Raw genomic sequence first — 20,790 nt, forward strand, 5'->3', positions numbered from 1 at the left:
GGAAAGTTAATCATTTCAATAATAGGATATAGATTTTGGCATCAAATCTAGGGACTGTTTTTGAAAGGCTGACTAAAATGTTTTGGTAAAATTCTTTCATTTCTTGTTTTTGTTCTTCTCCCCATTTGCCTTTTGTGTCAAATAAAAAAATCATTACTTAAATAAATCATTGGTCAGTGTAATTGCAAAAACTGGAATTTAAAATACGACGTAGTGGAATGTGAGTTGTGAAATGCCTTTTGAAGTACTTAATGCTTTGGTCTCATTCTCTGCAAGGGCTTTTTCTCCTGCATCAATATGCATAGACCCTTAATAGATAGACTCCAAAAGGAAATCCGGATCGGAGATTGAAAGCTCCTGGGGTTATGATTGAGAATCTCTGGGACCCAAAGCACTTCCAACCTTCACAACCCCTCTCAACCTTCAGCGTAAATCACTTCAAGATGTCTACCGAGCCGCCCCAATCAGAGCCAATTAGGGCTAGTTAGAGCCCTGTAGAGTTTGCCCTTTTCCAAACAAAAAAAAAAACAAGGGGAAGGACACGAGGAAGCAGGGAGACGAAAGTGAGAGAGAAAGAAAGAGTGGATGTTTGTGAGTTTCGTGCTCTCCTCTGAGCTGGGATTTCCCCCCAAAAAGTGCTGCAGTTGTTGACTAACTTTTCATGCTGTGTTATGTATCCCATCATGCGTGTTCCCCCGCTGAGCATGCATGATCGTCTGCTCTTGAAACTGTACGTGCGTGCTTTGTGCGTTGGGCTGGGACCATGGGACTGGTTTTATGAACAATAGGAGTAGGCTCCCTCAAGAGGGGAGTGCTAAAGGCGAACATCTGTATGGGATCAAGGCAGTGGGAGAGTTAAAGGTGGGAGGAGAACGAGGGGGAGGATTTTTTGGCATTGCGCGCTGTGTTTTGGAAAGTATAACGACGCGGACCTCTCAATCAATAAAGCAATCGGGGTCATGCACATCGGAACTAAACGAATAAGAGAGGGAAAGTTTCCCGAGCTCCGAACAAGATTATCACGACCGATTATCAAATATCCAGGTTGTTGTTCCTGCCGGAGATATTTGTGTGTAAATTGTGTTTAGACAGAAACATTCTTTGGGTTTCTCAGAACGTGATGTAATAACAAAAGAGTTTGAGGAGGCCTCCTGTTGTATCGACTCCCTTTTGCTTCTGTCTCCTCTGGCAGTCTGTTTTCTCCTCAGGACTTTCACGAGTTGTCGAGATGATGTTATGGTGACATCATTTCCCAAAAGCTGTTGGGACTGCAGGTTTTTGGTTTTGGATTTTGGTTGAAATGCTCTCTCACTGATCCCAGGACCTTTAGATATCTCTTAAAACAAGTATATATTTGTTGTTCAGGGCTGCATGGTGGTATCAATGGTGTCAATGGTGTCCCCTGCCCTTGCCCAAAGTCAGCTGGGATTTGCTCCAGCCAATCACTAACCTCAGCACGAACCTCAGCAGGATATGCAGTAATTGATAATGGATGGATGGATCTTCATTGTTCCCCATCAGCCCTTTATGGATCAACACTCCACAGTGTTCTGCAGACGTGTGGCTGTTCATGTTACACTGTGTTGTCACCTCCATCTTTGTCTTCCTGTGTTGATCTTTCCACCTAACAGACAGTTCAGGGCATGGGGATAGCACAGGTCACGGGGTTAAGGGTGAATATAAATACATGTTTGTCTTTCAGTGGTTTGGGGTCAGCGCTGGGTCTCGTCTGCACACTTCTGGACTCGGAGCAGGGTCGATTCCTGGCTGTTAGGAAACGTCACGCACGAGGAGAATGGCAGGAAACAGAAGAGGAATTTAGATGCGGGTGTGTCGATGGACGGGCAGGTCGGCAGGATGATGGGGGAGGAGAGGAGCCCATCACTGAATGGGGAAACATTGGCAGTGTCATTGCACACAGAGGGAGGATTTTTCATGGTTTCCTCCACTTCATTGGTCAAATCATTACTGATATCCGTGTCCTGGGAAGTCTTTCTGCATCCACCCTCCTAATCCACACTCCAGCCCCACGGATGAAACGGAAAACGGCAAAGCAACATCCAGGAATGTTTGTTTTTTAACAGATTGATTTGTGGCACAGATTCTATCTTCAAATGTCCCAGATGACCTCACATTGAGCTCTTTTAATGGCATAATGCCATTACATTCACATCAACTTCTTCACAATTGCCCGTTTAAAACAACGGCATAAAGAAAGTGGTTGCCAAAAGCGGAATGACAAAATAAAAAAGGGCAGGATCACAAAACTCCATTTAGTTATTTTTCGGGTTTTACAGCTTTCTATCGCAAAAACAATCTCTTAGGACAGAAGGAGCATACAGAAGGAAGAAGGAAAACATCCGGGCATAGAGAGGGATCAGGGTAAATAAGGTCACCACCAGGACTATTATTGGGAATAGGAACTTAGCCTCTGGGTCTCTTGCAGACTAGTATTCCCCAATAAATGCGTTTTTTAATGTAGCCATATTTACCCTGCAGAGTCACATGTCAGTCATGCTCTTATGATTGTTGCATCCAGTAGGCTATCAGGCTATCATACTCTCAACCCCCCCACCCTCCCACCCCTGCAAAAAAACACACCAAAAAAAAGAAAACGAGTAGGTCCCTGAGGGTCAGATTGTGTTCTACCATGTGCCAAGCCTCGTGATATCCTGGCAATGCCCCCTCAGACATTTTTTGTGCAATTAAACCGAAAAATGTCAAATGTTAAGAGGAGGGAGAGTGACTACACAGAGGGGGAAGGAAGGGAGAAAGAGAGATATAAGTTGAATCCACCAGGAATAATCCCCTGCCAGGCTTGACTAATCAGGATTCTTCAGCTGTAAACCGACACATTCAAATAAGTGTTCAACATACTGTGCAAAGATAATCTTCCACAAACGAATATCACGCCAGGGGGAAGTGGTATGTCCATATATATCCATATCTATGTATTACTCTGTCCAGTTTACTCGCCTATTGAGGATCATTGTGTTCATGTCTTTCTATTTTGTCAGTTTAAGGGTTAATCCGCTATGTTATACACCTTCATAATGACTTTCTAATAGTGTGATGACACAGACTACACACAACTTTCTTCCAAGATCAGGATAGGGAACGTTCTTCATAATAGTATGGAGTATTGATGACACACCTCTTTAATAAACTGTCTTTTAAAAGTGCTATACAAGATTGACAAAAAAAATATGACTAATATACTTTCGAGAACAGAAATCTGCACATTTATTAAAGCCTAGAGAAAAGAAATATTGTTATATTATTGACATATTAGAGTCAGAGGTTTTTACGGAGGTCATTTTTGGATATCTCTTTTCATCACTGCATAAAACAGAATGCACTGTCAACAGCCATAAAAAAAAATGTTTTAGGAATAAATCGTTATATAAATCATCTCATGAATGATGTATGAAAAAAAAACCCTCTGTAAAAGCCTTCACAATATAGATGTGAATGAAAGTGGGAAGTTGAGTGTATCTAAGTTTGTGGACTGAAGTTTGAGTATGAGAACATGACCTTGGATTGTAAAATGCCATACAATATTCAACAAAAAGATATCACTATGAAAGTTCCCCAGGAGATTACTTACTTTAAGACATTTTTTTTTGTACTGCAAGTTTTCTGAAATGTATGTTTGCAAATGAGGCATTATCTACTGCAAATGAATGAAATTTGTGTGAATTTAGGAGAAATCTAGACACAAGTATTGTTGTAAAAAAGACACCTTAATATGTATGTTTTTGGAAGTTTTGGACTCAGTGTTTTGTAATATTGCAGATGTGCAGCTGCGTATATGAAACGGTTTGCATTTGCTTCAGTTTTCCTTGTTGTAAATGTGATTTCAAGGCCTCCTTAACAACCTTCAACAAGTATCTGCTCTGAACACACAGGGTGACGAGCAGGAGCGCCCGAGTGCCAGACACCAGCCTGATCTTGGCTGGATTCAGCCCCCATATGGTTGCACTGTTTGACAAGCGCGTCTCCAGGCAGTCCTCAAAACCCCAGCGGTGGGATCGCAGTGCTTCCAGATGTGGCCTTCCTGCATTCTCTGGAACAGCCCATCTCTGTGCGAACATGAATGGTGAACACCCAGCATCACACCCCTACAACACACCGCACGCCTCTTCAACAGTTTGTCACTTTCTTGCTGATGTGGCGTAATTACGAAATAGCATGTGCGTTTTGTCTATGAGGTCAGTGTGCGTGTTTGTTTGTTTTTTACAGCATTTTAAAGTACAGTACATGTTATCGTGGGTGCACTCGTGCGGTTCGGTGGATGACTCACTGTAGACTGTTAGTCATCTGTCGAGGGACGCACAAAAACCAGGGGCCAAACGTTGTGCTTTTACGGGCCTCTCGGCTATGTTCACAACATACAGGTGGCAGGAGGAGGGCTTCCTGTTTACCAGGTGCATTTTCAAAATAAGTGAATAAGGCTTTTTTTTTAGAGCCTTCCTACAAAGGCAGCTGAAGCCTGTTGTACAAATTGCAAACGTATAGTCATAGATTGATGAGCCTGTGTACGTTTTTTTTTTTATCATAGTACACCACCTGTACATCACCTGAAGTGAAACCACAAAAAGTTATACCACTGGAGTACATTGTGCCAACATTTTTGACCACAAAACAAAACTGCCATAAAGATAGAGCTCAACAGGATGTCGCACACTAACATCTGGTTCTGGTGCTCGTTGTACACACACACACACACACACACACACACACACACACGGGGACAAGGGAGGAGGCAGGGACGGTTGGATTGGGGGAAACGGGTTAACGGCAGGCAGTTAGAAAAAGGGGTGTGGAAAGCAGAGAGAGAGAGAGAGAGAGAGAGAGAGAGGCCAAAGAAGTGGGGCCATATAAAGAGCAACAGAACACAAGCCGGGCTTTATCCTGCTCGACTGTCCCGCTCACTTAGACCTCACAGAAAACTCCTGACTCCCTCGGCCCTCACACACTCATCATCACTCACCACACTTTTGACTCTCACGTTGTCCCGCCGGCCGCGCTGAGTCCGACCAGACAGGATGGCTGCGTCCATGTGGAGAATGAATGGGCTCTGGAGGAGGATGGCTGGCGTTCTGGTGCTCTGCGCTCTGTTGCTCAGCAGTGAGTACTCTTATAACTATTGATTAAAGTACCTTCTTTTGCAACTCCAGCATTCCCTCTCTTCTTCGAAACACAGACTTATGTGTTTTGCCTTGTTTCGTGAGCCTCTAACGCAGTGGGCAAAATTCTGTTTCACATCATGCAGTATGTGTGTGTGTGTGTGTGTGTGTGCATCAACAGTGGCATTTTACATGCTAGTTAGGGGGGGGGGGGGGGGTTCCCTTTGATGTGCTCTACCATGAGGTCGCACGCAGATGCAAAGAGGCATGTTAGCGGTGGGTTGGCTGCAGACACAAAGGGTCTGCTCAGGAGCGGAAAGTTGCAGTTGAGAATAATTATGCTTTACATCCCGCAGCGCGTCTGGTCGTTGTACGTAAATGGATTAAAACCAGACACACAAAACGGCATCAAAACAGATGATTATTTAATGTTAAAAATAGGATGACTTTGTTCCCATCTGTTGCATGTGCGTAGCTGTGACTCCCTTGATGTATGAAGATGTTTAATGTGAGAGCGCGTGTGCTACATATGAATATAAATTGACTTTTTAATAGGGCAAAAAAAAATAGTTCCTTCAACTAAATTGTGTTTGAAGATCTGTGATCTGCGTCTGCGTGTGTGCGCTCATGTGCGGACGCACTGGGCAGTCCACTCCCAATCAGGCCTGATGCTAATTGCAGGGTGATGTATGGTTTGGACGGTGTTGTAAAGGAGGACTAGTTCTGGTTCAACCCAATGTAACGACTTCTGCAGAGCCATTAGGCTCATGGGGGGGGGATATATTGGCTGACCTCGGGTAGACTAGGCGGAGTATTCCAGACTGATGAATATAAGTAAGGGTTTACTTTTATAAGGGAGAAGATCATGAGATGGTGGAACATGCTTGCAGCTCGCACAATTAAAGGGATCACCACATACTGTCTGCATCAGCAGATTAACAGATGGTAATTAGATTTACATGGAAATCGAATTATTCTGGGCACACCCCGCTGAGAAATGAACGAAAGCTAAGATACGTTTTTTAAGACACAACTGATAATCCAGCATGTATGTTTTTGTTTGTTGATGTTGTTGATTGCATAAACAGCCATTCTACTCTCTTATTATCTCTATAATTAGGATTTTGATGAACAGTTTGAAAGAGCATCTTCCATTGAGACAAACATCTTGCCTCTGCTTTGGGTTTTTAGCAGACTGCTTCTGATTTCTACTTTAAGAACATCACAGGGGTGTTGTCTCAAGTCTGCCGAGCCATCCTCCATCCTTCACCACATCCTACAGCCGTCCTCCCATCACACCGGCCTGCTACATTGTTGACACTTGTGTCCAACTGGCAAAGCGGTGCGAATATTCAGAGGCACGGTCACAAAAAAGGGAAATATCTCACTTAAATGCATAGTTTTATTGCCACGATTATGACTTTGATCTACATCCCGCCAGCTATGTGTCGATCATCTGCATACGTTTGTGGCCAAGGCACAAGAGATGATCTGTCTCTTCACTGCCTCCTCTTCCCAATATAAGACTATGTGGCTGCAGTGGTATATGCGCCATTATTCACCCTCGGACATGAACCGTTTTAAATGTTTCATGCTTCTTTGTGGCTGCCTTGATCCGCACAAAGAAGACTCTTTGTCATGTAACTCCTGACACATGCAGGCGAGGCGCTCCGCTGCACGACTCCCGTCTTGTTGTGACTCAGTTTTTCAATGTGTGCTTGTCATGTATCGGGAGGTTTAATTGGTGCCACATCGGATTCGGTGGCATTGAAAACGTGAATGGGTGTGGCAGCTCACTCTTCAAAATGTACTTTAGTATTTCAACAAAACGGAGAAAAACCTGACATTAACTTTTCTCTTTCTATTTGGAAACTAGTGAAACAAACTCAAGTTGCAAAGGCCTTGGACCTACCACCCATCTGGCAGCACGTTTATGAACTCGGGGGGGAAAAGTTAATTTTCAAGCACTGGGTAATGTGGTATCACAATATTGGCTGAACAGAGTATACGATGTCCTGGCATATAGGCTTTAACGAAAACGTGCAATTATCTTCAATTGTGCTCCTCTTAAACTCCCAACATGTGTCGCTGGCAGGCATATTGGTTTAGATTTGTGGGCCAAGAACACAGATTCAGGTAAACAAGAGAAAAGAGGATGGAGGCCTCTGAGAGACCGGATGAGAGCCGTTGATTTACTTGATAAATGAGCGTGTTTAACTTTTGTTAATCAGAGCAAACATCCTCGTCATCCGTGAGCCGGCCGATCACCCGACTCTCCGGCAAGCAGATTTAGTTTATGCTCCCCGCTTCCCATGGCTGTCATTCCCTAGTTATGCAGGCGTGCAAATATGTAGCGCTGAAATGGGCATGGAGTGCTATGTTGGATGATGTCATTCAACGCCTCTTGGAGTATGTTAGGAGCTGTTGCTCTCTCAAGATTTTTTTGGGGGGGGAAAAACCCAAGCTTTCAGTTTGCTTTGGAGAGGGAAGAAAACATTGTGTATTTTCTCAGGTTTTCATCTATAATGACTCGTTCTGTTGCTAAGTCAGGGGCCTCAGGGCGGAGCTGAATGAGCTGTTACAATTACTGATGGAATATTAAAACAGGATATTTTGTACGGCACGCACTGGTGGCCACCAAGTGGCCTTTGCCCAGGATTGCTCCATTCTGTGACAGAAAAAAAACATCCAGATTATAGCACAGGCTTTACAGAGTAGAAACCAGCATCCATATCTGCACAGAAGACTTTGTTTCTCAGACATCAGCTTCACCCCTGCCAACGTAAACATGGGCAGAATATTGCCACTCTCTTGTCCCATGGCTCCCGGCTATTGACCAACATTCTTTCAGTCCCGAGTTATGATGGTGAAGTTTGAATCACGTCATCTGCTGAAGGGTGTGGGTCTTTTTTTTTTATATAAGCCTTGGCAGATAGTGGTCTTATGTCAGGCAAGGGTGTGTGTCCACTTGGGGCCCAAAGTTATGGCTGAGGAGCCATGTGAGCTTGCAGAGTAATTAAACCTGGAGCCTGTGTTCTGTCAAACTGCCAATTTGCTCCAGTGATTCCTACATGCAGGAGAGCCAGGTCAGGCTACAGCTGAAACCATTAAAATATTCCAACAAACATCGCTTCTCGTCAGCGTCCGCTCCTCCGCCGCGTCTGCCAGCTCTCATCAGGCACTCGCCCTAACAAGGGGAAGGGAGGACGTCTTTAAGTGTGTTTTCTCTCTGAATTATCTTCATTTGAGGCGGGCGCTTGTCCAAAGAAAACATATTAATGATAAGAAAACCAAATCACTGTCGCCACTGACTAAACGATCGTCCGGGAAAAGAGGTTGACTCGGTGAGGTAGATCACCGAGCAACAATATTTACGCAGTGCAACAATCTTAATGAAAAGCAGACGCTGTGTTACCATTCAAATCTTCTTTTTCCAATTACTGCTGTACTGGTGAGCTTATTGTTCCTTTCCCCCCTGGCACCCTCCTGCAATTTTACAGCTGTTGGTTTTTACCAGCATAGAGGAGGAGGAGAGGAGGGGGGGGGGGGGGTTCTCTCCTCCTGTTTCTCCTTCATTTTCAGACTAGAAAATTTGGCGGGACAAGGCCAAGAAACTCTAGATATCTCTGCTCAGAGCAAAAATTGCCTGTATGTGCAGCTAATGAGCAAGACTCAGGTCAGGTTATAGGGTGAAATCCAAAACAAGAGCTCAGTGGTCCTCAGTGATGCCATGCCAAGCACCACTTGAAAAGAATGGGCATGTATGTGATAGAGCGTTAATTATGTGAAGATATACCGGAGTAGCTGAGCAAAAGAGAGAATGACGTCGCTGTCCCTCTGTGTGTGTTGTAATCCAAGCTTCTACCTGATTTGTTTACATAACTACGCATTCTTTCAGTGCATGTTCGTGCATATGAGCGTGATCTACTGGCTAGATCACGGTTGCCATGATGAGAAGGAAGCGACGTGCGTCACTCCTGCTTGAGTTGCTAGATTTACTGGCCCCGGGGGAAACGGGCAATCCTAACTGTTGAGCCCTGTAGGGGCCGTGTTAATGGAGGGGTGTATTGTTTAATTCTGAGAATAAAATCACGTAATGGGCCTTGGCTGAGGCCTTTTAACTGCCAGAATAATCGCTCCTGCTAATTAATGTTCTGTAAAAGGTATGTCGCCGTAGCGAAGCTTTGTACTTCAGCAAAGGGGCACAGTCTTGTGTTTTAATAATGAAGGTCCTGAGTTTGGACCTTATCCATGTGCTGTATGTGTATAAACTGTTTAACTGCAGAGTTTAGCCATATCTGGGAGCGATCACATTATGTCTATTATTCCTAAATCTTTGGCTCCTTCGCCTCAGTCACATCAGAGCCAGATTGTTTGGGCTATAGGTTTCGATATCTTTTTACAACCTCTCCCACGCACACGGTCTCGTGTAAAAACAGCAGCTGGAATCGGTCCACGGACATCTGCTGTTGCAGCCCAGTCCTGGTTCTGACACGGTCAAGACTAGAGCAGCTGGTTTTTCCAGTTTCCAATCGGCTAACAAAAATGGATGGACTGTTTTGGAAACAGGTTTTGAGTTTCACTACGCAGCTGAAACTATTTTAATGAGCAAATTAGGGGTTGAATCAAAACAATGGTCAGTAGCGGCTCTCAATCGTAAAGTTACCTTTTCATTCTTTGCCTTTCGTCCCTCTGGAGGATGTTCTTTGGTTTTACCAACCCTGAACAGGTGCACGTGAAGCAAAGACGAATGTTGACGTTGGAGTAACATTTATAGTAAATGAGCCGCTATAATGCAGAGCCAGATGTGCTGTTTTCCCATGATAACCCTTAGTGTGTTCGTTGTCCCACCCTCAGAGTGTGTTTCTGTATTTGAGTGTTATATGTAGACCCCGGCATGTTCACCTCCGCAGGTCACTGTGCACCGTGTGCTGTGACAGCCACATCCTGTCATAGGATGTGCATGGATAACATTCCAATCCTGCTGTTCATTCCTTTAAAAAAAAAATGCAACACAATCTGGTGTTTTGTTTAAAAACACCAGGGGCGTGGGCCAACTTTTGCCACCCCGTCTGTGCAGAAATCAAAATAGTTTGGGGGCCTGAGCGCCGCATTCTTTGCGATATATTTTCCTTCCGATTGTCACTGGAGTAGCAATTGGAAGGAAAGAGGACTGTATGTGGCTTGCATGGCGATACTAATTGGTATACCCTATTTTATTTATTCGCAAAGTTGGACAGCGACTTATTCGTGGCATACTATGAGACCACATTATTACCTAGAAGATCGCGTTTCTACAATTTACAGGCAGTTTTAGCCGGTACGCTCTGAAAAAGGATGATGTTTCATCAAGAGCTTAAATAATTGTTTCAAAAAGTTGATTCAACCTAAAAAGTTGATCAACAAATTCAAGAAAAATGTGATGTTCGGGTCTTCTTTGGACATCTGGATCCGGAGCACATGGATAAGTACGGAGAGGAGTCTGTGGCTTATTATGACAGCCAACGTTGTCTCTGTGGTCTGGGTGGAGGTCAAATGCAAGATTTAACGCTGAACCCTCCCTTCCCCATGATGTCATGCACTTCACAGCCCTCTGACGGTACATATGCGGCACATGTGCAGGGAGGGGAAAGAGCTCCCTGTGGAGACTCACTGCAGCTGCTGTCCCCATGCTCATACACTAACTGCACCCAGTGAAGCAGGTGTTTGTTTCCGCTGCAACTCTCCCGTTATTCCCCACCCTAAATCTGAGCTAAAAGATGGCAGACGGGGAAAGGCTGTGACGGATGAGTGAGGCAGGGACATGGCGAGTATGGGACCAGGGAACACTATTCAAAATATAACTGAAAGCTAGCAGAGGGTGATAAAGGCAGGCAGAGCTTTGTGTGTGGTTAACTATCATGCAGCTGAAGAGCTCACTAATCTTAATCACTACAGGGTCCAAAGACACAAAGAGCTACTCAAACCTAATGCTAAAAAAAAATCCATGTAAGAGAGGAGACGGTGCCGAACTGCAAAAGACAGAATTACCCTTTTATTTTTGTAGCTCGCGTCTTCGGTTCTCACCACAGCGATGCTGCAAGAATGAGTCCTAAAACCCATAGATATAAGATGATTTGTTCTCATGGTCTCTATCCATCGCACAGGAAGGAACGCAACAATCAGTAACCAGTGAAATGTGTTCTTCCCCTTTTCCGCTTCCATGGCAAACTTTCCCCAATGGAATCTTTCCTCCATGGGATCCACACCTGTTGACATTCTCACCAAACAATCATGATATTGTATTAATGTATAGGACTTTTTCTTTTTTTGCAGCTCTGGCAGCTTTTTTTTTTTTGCCTTGCTCACAATTCCTTCTTTGGCAGCACAATGACCAGATTATATACCCGATGTGAGGCTGTTGATTATACATTTGATAATGATTCACGACACTGGTGAGGAGGAGGAGGAGGAGAAAGGCCATGAAACTGACAATGAAGATGTATTATACAAGGAAGTGATGAAAACGGTGCAGAATGCCATCCGGACCAAGAGACAGCTGATGCCTGTGTCGTTCCTTAACTAATAAAATCATGTCAGTCACTTTGGGCTGAGAACACGGCAGATGTTATTTGGTGCGATTTATTAAACATTTGAAAAACTTAGCAGTCTGTGATAAATAGTTTAATAGTTTGTTTTTTGTACTCTAAAATGAGAAAGATAAGTCAGGTCAAAGATGCCTACAGCAACATTATTATGGATTTATAATCAGTTATTAATGACAGACAATAAAGGCCTTTCTATGATAGTATCAGCTTACTCTCCCTCCAGAGAAAGCTTTGAGTCTACCATCTCCAGCTGTGTGATTGTAGGTGTGTGTTCATGAACTCACTCGGGTGTGTGAGTGTATAAGGGGGAGTTGGAGGGCTTTTTCCCCAGTAGGGAGGAGGGTTGAAAGGAGGTTGTCTGGCAAGGATCTGCCTTTGAAAACAACATATATATATATATAAAGTGATGATGAGACAACAGTCTCCCCCTCCACCTTATCATTTGTCTTCCTTGCGCTCCCCTGAGCCCTCAGTCGTCTGAATGCCGTGGAAATATGTTTCACCCCCGACACAGAGCTAAGCCCCCGAACACTCGTCTGCACTCATGTCATCGCCGTCCCTCGTGTATGCATCCGTCCAGCTGGACCTTTTGAGCGCTACAGAACAACGTTTTTCTGTGTTTGTGTCTATCTCGGTAAATATATTGTATTTTTAGTGTGTAATGACCAAGTAACCACCCACTGTAACGCACTTCAACCATCCACCTAATGACATTAGACTTATCTGCCCTCTCGCTGCCTTATAATTACAGTGGATTTGTCCTGAAAAAGTGCACCGTTTGAACTCATTCAGCATCATTGGCGTACGTGATATCCTCTCTTTAAGCTATGATTTATTTTTTGGTACATCTGGCACACACACACCACACACCACGTGAAAGACTGGAACACCCAGACTAAAAGCTTGGAGGAGGACAGCCAGGGCAGCCAATCCACTTGATGCAGTGGAGATCTGAAATGAACCCAGAGGTTAAACAGTCTGCAGCCTCGGCCTTGTGCTCCCCGAGCCCATTAATAACACTCCTGAGAAGCACTCTGTGGTCGTGGAGTCGGAGGGTTGCGCACGTTGCTCTGTGTTTGTGTTGAGACGGGAGGTTCTGAGGCTTCGTGTTGACGTTGAGGGGCCTGGCTGGAGTCACGGTTTCCTCCTGATGAGTCTGGATGCACGATGGTGGAGTGTTATTGACGCAGCACGAGTTTCAGCATGAGGCAGTGTAAAGGGAGTCTGAATCTGTTCATGGGACGTGTATAAACAACAACCGTTTAATACAATGATTTGTACTCAACTGTCATGAAGCATGAATGACCACGCTCTTTCCAGCTGACTCTTAACTGGAAAAACTTTCCATATATCCTTTAATATCTTCATTTTTCTCACCACATTATTGCTCTTTTCAACATAGCAGCTTGTGCCGAAGGCAATTAGCTGCCGGCTCTAATGGCCCAGTTAAACGCCAGTTAAACATTTATGCCCACGTGCATATTATGCGTTCAGCCAGCTGATGTCCAGATAAAACGCACTGCGACATGGAACCGCCTTTACAGAGCCTGGTTTACACACAGGGCTTTACACATACATCCAAACGTACACCAGTAGCCACTCACCACCTGTGAAGTAAGAAAATATGATGCAACTCTTCTCTGTTTGGGGGCGCTAACATTCCCACAATGAGCTTGGAACATATTCCAGAGTGCCTAAACGTCAGTCCTGTGTTTATAGGATTGCAAACATCTAAATCCCACCTCATTTATATGATCGGTAATTAACCAAATAATGGTTGTGGTGCACCGAACACATTTTTCCTCTGGTTGAAGCATAGTTATGGTTTGATGTTTAACTGTTTACACATTACATTGGTTTCCTGTTTAGCAACGCTGGTTGGGGATGAATTGGATAACAGTTCTGTAGTTTGCCTCTAATTTGTACCAGAAAGTAGTTCTCCTTATTTAATTGGTGGTGTGATCCCTGATTGGCCCTAAATGATGCATGTTTGTACATTACATCAATGTATTTACCCCATAATATTCATCTGAAACTGGACTCTAGGTAGTTCAGCCGAGGGAAACCACTCATTAATTACCCAGAAAAACTTCACATGACCTTGGAAAAAATGCTTTCCTTCCTATGTCAGAAAGGTTTTAGCACCACCACCCAAACCCCAGATTATTGCGGAAACAGGATCTCTCCCAGAGGATGAACGCATAGTCGGGTGGTCTTGACCTTCTGACTGAGATGTTTATTTACATAGGCTGCAGACATTGAACATTGGTCGACCCTAAGTAGCTTAGAGAACCCTTGGAAACGCACGCCAAATTGGTCCGGCATCTTTGGGTCAGGCATGAGATTTTGGTTCACCGAGCCAAGCTGTTCAAACCAACCCTCTGTCCTGAACTCATTGACACAAACGAATAGCTTTTCAAGATACCATGCATCTTTATAGTTGAACAGTTGATGCAGAGAACCCGGAGTTACATGTTCAACCTCTAGTACAAGGGTATTCACACTTTGGGGGGCGGGGTGTGAAGACATGATGCAAAGACACTGCATGAAGTACAATCTATAGCTAATCATCATACTAATGGTACCACTCTGCCAAAATGTAAATCATTTTAGGCTAAAAAGAATAGAGAAGAATTTAAAGAAAGCAGGGCTCAATATTTCCAAAGCAACAGTCGTCTCAGGTTTGTCTTATCGGGCACCCAAAGTGTCATCCGTGTGCTACAAGATTTAATATATGTCGCAAAAGCATCACATCCTCCTGAGATGGAAGTGTTTAAGTTGCTGTTTCTCTTGCTCTCCCTTCCTTGCAGATGAGGTGACGTGTCAGGATGATGCGGTGACGGATGCCCCGACTGCAGCACCAGACGGCACTGCCGGTAGGAGCCATGATAAACCTGCAGTTACCCGAGTTATTCCAGGGTTCAGCTTTTCTTGAATTATGTCCATTTCTAAGAGCATGTTTCCATAGTGATATGACAAACCTTGACTCCGTATGATCCACTGTGTGTAAAGCATCGTCCTTGTGTCCTTTAGTGACGGATGCTGCGGCCTCCACTGCTGCTCCAGGTGCCACCGTTGCCCCAGATGCAGTTGCTTCTCCCACCCCCAGTGCGGGTGGAGAATCTGCTGCTACTGCTGCTGCTGGAGATTTTGTATTAGCAATTACCACCTTAAACATTGCTCTTGGTGACAGCGAGGACAGAGACACCTCAGGCACCACAGCTGCTGCTGCCAACGTTATCGTCGAAGACGCGACCCCCGATGTCCCCCACATCGTTAAAACAGTGGTGGTGAGTACCGGCTTGTGCCGTGTTCACAAGTGTGTCGTCGTCTCCTCGCCTCATGTGTCTCTCTGACCCGGCTCACTGTCTCCACAGCCTGAAGTGATGTGTGTTGGAAAGGAGGACATTCAAGAAAGCAATGCTGTCAGGGCCGAACTGCGGACAGATAATTGTGTGAGTATACAGTACGTTTATCTCGTATCTCTCACAATGTGTAAAAAGATATCAATCCACCCCACCGCCGCCTTGATGTCGTCCAGCTTGTAACAGCAGACCTCCTCTTCTCCGCCAACGACAGACCGAATCCACCACTGAGATTTTGGCGTGCGACATTTAGGGCCACGGTGAAACGAGAGCAGAAAGCTGAGCCCGTTTACCTTCTCGTGACACGTCCCCTTTTACCAAAAGCCCCCCCTTTTACAATAGGTCCAGAGGAAGTGGTTCACTCCACATTGAGGAAGAAGATTAATGGGTTTTAAAGAGTTACAGTTGGAAATATGGCACTGATAAAGCCAGATCTTTCATAGACATTCCTCAGGCATTGTAAATCTTGAGACTGTGTTTCTGGCAGGAGACGAATTCAGAGAGGCTAACGTTTCCTCTCTGGCGCTTACGAAAAAAGAGGAATGGCAAGGGTGTGGCTTCATTTTCTGGGTTTGTTTCTATAACAGAAAGCCTACACATAGAGGTGCTTTTAGGGTTTTTTACATGTTGTTGTCTCACACTTCCAAAATTTGCCTTACTATGCTAGTGTAGCCAAGGCTATACCAGATCCACCCCTTCCTTTCACAATAAAAGCCCTATATATACAATGCAGAACTGTTTACCAGAGACTCAAATTCGAGAGCAATTTACCAAAAGAAAGCACAATAAAATGAAGAATGTTGGAAATTTGTAAGGCAATATTAATGTTTCGGATGCGAAACATTGGCAGGCCAGAATTTAGCATTTTAATTTGTTGGTAACATTAATTGTGTGCACAGTTGTTAGATAATGCCTCAAAGCACATTGAACACATGATGTCCATATCGTTGTACAGTATGCCAGTCCAGGTGCACAGAGCCGAGGCAGCAGGTCAGATCCCAGTCCGCATACTTGAATCAGTGTCTATATGCTTCGTTGCTGTATCATCCACAGAGCGCCATCTGCAGAAGTCATCTGTCCCACTCAACCTGAAACGAAACATGGACTACTGTGCCAGAAGCCTTAGCCAGCTGATGATTAGTTCAAAATGTGCGTAGGGGAAAAAAGAAAAACAAGGCAACTCTCATCAGACGGGAGTGAGTGTATGTCATGATAAAAGAACAGCCTGTATCAATGGAACAAAGTGAATAAATCAGTAATGCTTTGACGTAGTGGAAAATAAGAAAGCTCTTCTTCAAACTTCGGTAAATCCCCATGCCGTCAATTGCTATAGAGGCGGTGTTATGGCAAAAATAAAAACCATACGTTGTTCTCCTTCGAAGCAACATTTTCTTTTTTTCAGATTCAAATGAAATCTTTGTTTCTATTCATGAACTGGCGGAGGCCTAGTAAGGTCAAGCGAAGCAGGGTCTGAGGTCATGTAGGACTCCTGAGAGCAACATGTGATGGTCACAAGTGACCCCGGCAGATGGAGGAGAGAGTAGGTTCTGTTCTATGATTTTTGCCGTTCAGCCCTCCAGAGTTTCTTCCTCCTCCCTGCCTCAAAGATCTGGGTGTTACACGTCCAGCTGCGGACCCACTCCCCTCTAACTGAGGATTCAGGGTTTGCTCACCGTGGTCTCCTGGGAGCACTGAGAGCTGTCTGGATCACATTTTAGAAAAACCAGGAGTGTTCCCAAGTCGTTGAGCCCGGAGTTGTGCAACGAGGTGATATCATAGTTCAGGGTGATGGTGGGAAAAAGAAGGTGTGGTCGGCAAGTTTTCCATCCAACTGCGTTTCGTCTCCATTACTCACACAACGGCCGATGTGCGCTGACGGTCCGCGGGGAGAATTCAGGAACACACATCCCATTGTTGGCCCCGGTGATCACCCATATCTAAACTGTCACAAAGTGAAAGCTGTTCAGACTTTTGCTCAGAGTTCAGCTCATGCCAGTCAGGGAACTCATGTTTTCCAAAATATGCATGGAGGCAAGTTAACTATTTAATCGTGCACTTTCATGGAATACGCTGCACAAAATAAGTTACGGCCGAGTTTAGAGTCTGCACTGATCCGTAGTTGTTGTTTTTTTTTCATACAGCTATTCTGAATTAGCATTTCCTTGACATGGAAATCCTTTTCTTACAGGAAACAACTAAAGCTATTATTCAGGCCAACCCTGCAAGCTGGTGCCACAAGGAGAACTGTAATCTGAAAATCTCCCAAGTTGGTAACACGGTGCTGGTGACCAGTGAGGATGGTGGGTATCGACGGCATCCATCAATATAACTTGTACATGCACAGTTTGATTCATTCATGACACTTATGGTTATCGTTCATTCTCGTGCTGTCGTGTTGCAGAAAATACTACATAGACCTGATTAGAGCTGATGTATTTCTTCTATCCATTGCTCCTGCAGCTAACTTGGCTACTTTGGATGACGCACTCAAGAGTAAACACTTGCAAGAAAAGGTAAGCCATGCTACCAGCATGTGTGTATATGATGGTGTGGAGGTGTAACTGTACTCTTATCCCATGTCGCAAATCCATTCTAGAGTACATACTTACACTTTAAACAGTACCTACTAAATGCTATTTATCATGGTATACTTTTTAGCAATTCGTATACAAAACAATGAAAATGATAAATTACACCACTGGAAAAAAGTGAAATGTCTTTCCTGTGATTTCATACTTTTTGTTTTTTAAGATCTTTTCTAGAGCTACGATTCATTGCTAATCCACAATGTATGTGTTTTTTTGTTGCCGTGAGAAGCTCCAATCCCGTTTCCATCAACTGTCCAATGATTTTGTCTGGTTTGCAGCTGGGCGTGACAAAGACTGAGACCCCGTCTTCAGGATCCTCTGTGTTTGTGGGAATCCTGCTCACCGGTCTGCTTGCCGCCCTGGCGATCACTGTGGGTTACCTCAAATGCCCACGCCGATCTGACACCAAGGGAGTGAGGCTGGTAAGCACATTTTCTGTTGAGAATGCATCTACAAGATCCTGTATTGTACTTCATGTTGTTTTGGTATTTTCTGGTTTACATGGCTCTACAGGAGAGTTTGCCTTTCTACTGAAAACCCTGCATAATGATTGTTAAATCATGTTTGCAATTAATCAAATATGTCCATCTGAACCTGATCACTGATCTGAGTGAACCCGTATGTATGTTTTATCATACATGTCATTTTCACCATGTGTTTTGCAGCTTTCTTCAATCACACTCTTCATTACAGATTCAGTAACACTATGCTCATATTCTCTTCGGCAAAGTTCGGTTTTTACTACATCTGAAATCAAAACAGCACCGTTTCCTTCCTTCGGATCATCAATTGCTGCCAATGTTTTAATTAGGGAATGTTGCTGGCCGGTGATCACAGAGCATGCAGAGAGCGAGAGTGCGTTTGTGTAATGCGGAGACCCACGCCCTGCTCTCTGCTGGCCTCGTTCATCTGCAGAGCCCCTCGTTTCATCTAGTGGCCAGACAGCTGTTTCTCTGTAGCGCTCGCAGCGTCACATGATGGAGGCCACGTTGGAGGACGTGTTTGTGTCTGTTTACAAGTAATGGTGTGTGTGTGTGTGTGTGTGTGTGTGTGTGTGTGTGTGTGTGTGTGTGTGTGTGTGTGTGTGTGTGTGTGTGTGTGTGTGTGTGTGTGTGTGTGTGTGTGTGTGTGTGTGTGTGTGTGTGTGTGTGTGTGTGTATATAACAGAACTGTGTCTGATCATGAAATTAAATGCTTTATTTTGAACGCCCTCAGAATATTTGATCCGAGGGTCATATAACACATCAGCACAGGAAAGCTGTTCTTTTCCTTTTAATATACTCTATACAATGCATGGGGGGGGGGATTCCATCATGGCTGCTGTTAGTGACTTTAATGCACATGTCAAATTTATTTACTACTACTTCACAGATCACAATCAATACGTATCGTCACACCCAAGGCATTTTCTATCCTTTCAACGATGAAATGTTAATTTGTGCCGTATCTGCAGGCAGAGGAGGCCTACCCAGCGGATCAGGAGAACCAGGGGAACACTCTTGTGTCCGTGGCCCCCCTCAACCCCCCTCCGGAAACCCCGGAGAAACCCAGTGAAAATGGAGAGTCCCCGGAGGCAGACAAGACCCAGCCTCCCCCGCCCACCAACGGCCACTCCACCACCAAGACAGCAGACACCGAACTGTGAAATGGTCTACAAATAACTGCCTCCCAGGAACTGCCCACACACACACACACACACACACACACCCATCCACACGTACACAAACACACACAAACACACACGCCTGTGCAAACTCGCCCCCCTTCCTGAATCCACTCCTGCCCAACCACAGAGAGTCCTCTGCAAAGTGGACATCAGGGACTAGAACAATTTCCTCCATCAACGCTCCTCTGGTCATGGTCCCTTCTCCTCCCTCTCTTTGGCTTCGTGCCTCAATAAACCTCCGGAAAGCTAGTCTGATGACGATGATAGCGGCGATGAATGGCGATGACGAAGGCTCGGCCCCTGGGTTTTTGATGGCGCTCGGGCTGAAGACACGAGACGGGAGATGGGCAGTTCTGGATGGGAAGAGGGTGTATTTTAGCATCAGTCGGCACTGGTTCCCATGACGCCTGCAGCCTCTGGACTCGCAGCTACGTGCTGCTCCCAGCGTGCTCGCTGATGTCATCAGGCTTAAAGCTCCAACACACCCTTGTTCCTTAGTTCATTGATAGGAAAATAAATCACACTGCCTTGAAATCTGTTTACAAAGTCGCAGAGAAAACCTTTGTCTGATTGAGTCGTTGATGGTGTGCGAACGCCGGTGCTGCTTTCAAATCGCGTGTATACTTGCACCTGTACGTTGCATGGACTGTATGTTTATCCAGACGTGCGTCCAAGCTTCCCCTGCTTCCTGGACCAGGTTTCCCCAGTTGACTTATTTGTCCAGTGATTGGAAGTGAGCGATGAGTCTGACTGTTGCCTGTGTGACATTAGCCATGAAAAGTGTTTTGTGGAATGAGATTCCCGCGGCGAGGAGGAAGTAATGGAGTTTCAATCACACCGGGTAGCCGCCAGGAGGGATCCACTCCCTCACTGTGGTGAAATCATTCATAAAACCAACAGGTCTCTTTACATTCTGACACTTAACTGTCTGACCAGAAGACTCCTAAAAGCCTCGGACGCAGAGCCTCTTACTGTCGACTCATCCATTTGTCAGTGTTATTCTCTTTCCAATATACGGCTTATGCTCTTCTTACTATCAGTATTAGATAGCAGCATTGAGCAGCGTGTATAGTATGACTCTTTTTTTTGTCTTGTTTTGATTATTTTGTGTACCAATGCTTGTTCTGTGCCAAAGAATTTCTTTTCATATCTTATGTTATGCTAAAATCTGTTCTTCTGTGGCACCTTTTATAACACCAGATTCAGGTCGTATAACGCAAAGTAATATGTTCAAGTGCCGTTTGAAAGAAGTGGCCCCATTCTGTTTGTTTTGTTTTGTAAATGCAGTTTTTACTCACATGCCTGAGATCAAATCCTGAACCAGGACAAAGGAAGGTCTTGATTTGTCCTTTTAATCCATTTTGTATCTTTTCATTGCTAACATTGCGATGTGACCGTCTCATTTTTACTAGCACCCTGTAGTTTTAATTGGATTAAACATGAAAATAATTGTAA

General features: G+C 44.6%; 1 protein-coding gene across 1 annotated transcript; it reads left to right on the top strand.

The window, feature by feature from the left end:
• The first annotated feature begins 4,870 nt into the window (after window positions 1–4,870).
• On the top strand, window positions 4,871–20,790 carry cd34 (CD34 molecule). The gene is made up of 8 exons (XM_084014697.1): window positions 4,871–5,130; window positions 14,527–14,592; window positions 14,750–15,006; window positions 15,094–15,171; window positions 17,270–17,381; window positions 17,542–17,594; window positions 17,948–18,091; window positions 19,123–20,790. The coding sequence occupies exons 1-8, from the start codon at window positions 5,049–5,051 to the stop codon at window positions 19,312–19,314; spliced, it is 984 nt and encodes a 327-aa protein (XP_083870823.1). The 5' UTR covers window positions 4,871–5,048; the 3' UTR covers window positions 19,315–20,790.

Source organism: Eutrigla gurnardus, assembly GCF_963514095.1.
Source record: "Eutrigla gurnardus genome assembly, chromosome: 8".
Taxonomy (NCBI): domain Eukaryota; kingdom Metazoa; phylum Chordata; class Actinopteri; order Perciformes; family Triglidae; genus Eutrigla; species Eutrigla gurnardus.